Source organism: Coregonus lavaretus (assembly GCF_964263955.1).
Source record: "Coregonus lavaretus genome assembly, chromosome: 23".
Classification (NCBI taxonomy): Eukaryota; Metazoa; Chordata; class Actinopteri; order Salmoniformes; family Salmonidae; genus Coregonus; species Coregonus lavaretus.
In genome coordinates, this window is record NC_140010.1 from 19,595,162 (window position 1) to 19,596,213 (window position 1,052).

General features: G+C 56.2%; 1 protein-coding gene across 1 annotated transcript; it reads right to left on the reverse strand.

Moving 5' to 3' along the window:
* Nucleotides 1-428: 428 nt before the first annotated feature.
* LOC311098717 (transmembrane protein 275-like) lies at nt 429-1,052 on the reverse strand (the record flags this gene model as incomplete). Its single annotated transcript, XM_084139255.1, has 1 exon — nt 429-1,052. One exon carries the CDS (start codon nt 1,050-1,052, stop codon nt 429-431), a length of 624 nt encoding a protein of 207 aa, XP_083995381.1.

A 1,052-nucleotide genomic window follows, 5' to 3' on the forward strand; every position in this document is an offset into this window, starting at 1 on the left:
AGTTTGGTGGAGGAGGAATAATGGTCTGGGGCTGTTTTTTATGGTTTGGGCTAGGCCCCTTAGTTCCAGTGAAGGGAAATCTTAACGCTACAGCATACAATTACATTCTAGACGATTCTGTGCTTCCAACTTTGTGGCAACAGTTTGGGGAAGGCCCTTTCCTGTTTCAGCATGACAATGCCCCCGTGCACAAAGCGAGGTCCATTCAGAAATGGTTTGTCGAGATCGGTGTGGAAGAACTTGACTGGTCTTTTAGCAACATGAAATGTATTATCATTATTTATTTATTTACACAGAGACTGTGGTCATTTGGCAGGCCAATTACTGTCATCCAAAATTCCATGACCGCCACAGCCCATATTTACATATTTTTGCGTCAGTCCCCTGGGGCAGGAGGCTCATGCTACAGAGTGTTAGTCAGGGCTGTGTTAGGTGGCCACATCATCACGTGGCAGGTTGAGCCTCACAGCCCCTCCCCCTGCCGAGGAGGCGGAATAGCAGGCCGTGGTGGAGGTGGGGCCATTGGTCTCCATGGTGAAGAGCTTGCAGGTCCCTGGGGGGGCAGGGTCAGAAGGAGCATCCCGCTCAGGGCTGGACGCCTGGGATGACCCCGGTGAGGCTGAGGGGCTGAGCTGTACTGCTGTGGTGTCCTGCAATGTGTGCTCACTTGTCTCGATCTCGAACGTCGCCCCCCCGGCTAAACCCCCGCACCCCATCATCCCCATGCTCCTTCTGCCCACCTTAGACCTCCGGGAGCCCTGGGAAGGGGGCAGGCGGCTGCAGACACAGCACGCCCCGAAGAAAGAGAAGGCCACCAGAAGCAGGATGGGCCCTATGATGATGGGAGGGTTGGCAGAGGGCACCATGGTGCTGAAGGCGAACGCCCCCACCAGGGTGATGTTGATGCCTGCCAGCATGATGCAGAGGCCGCACGCGCAGCAGAGCGCCGGGGAGGGCAGGCCATGGGGGCGGGACGTCCTCTTCTTCTTCTTCTTCTTTGGTTCCTGCTTCTTGGGCACAGGAGTGCTGGAGCTCCTGTCAGTGATGACCAT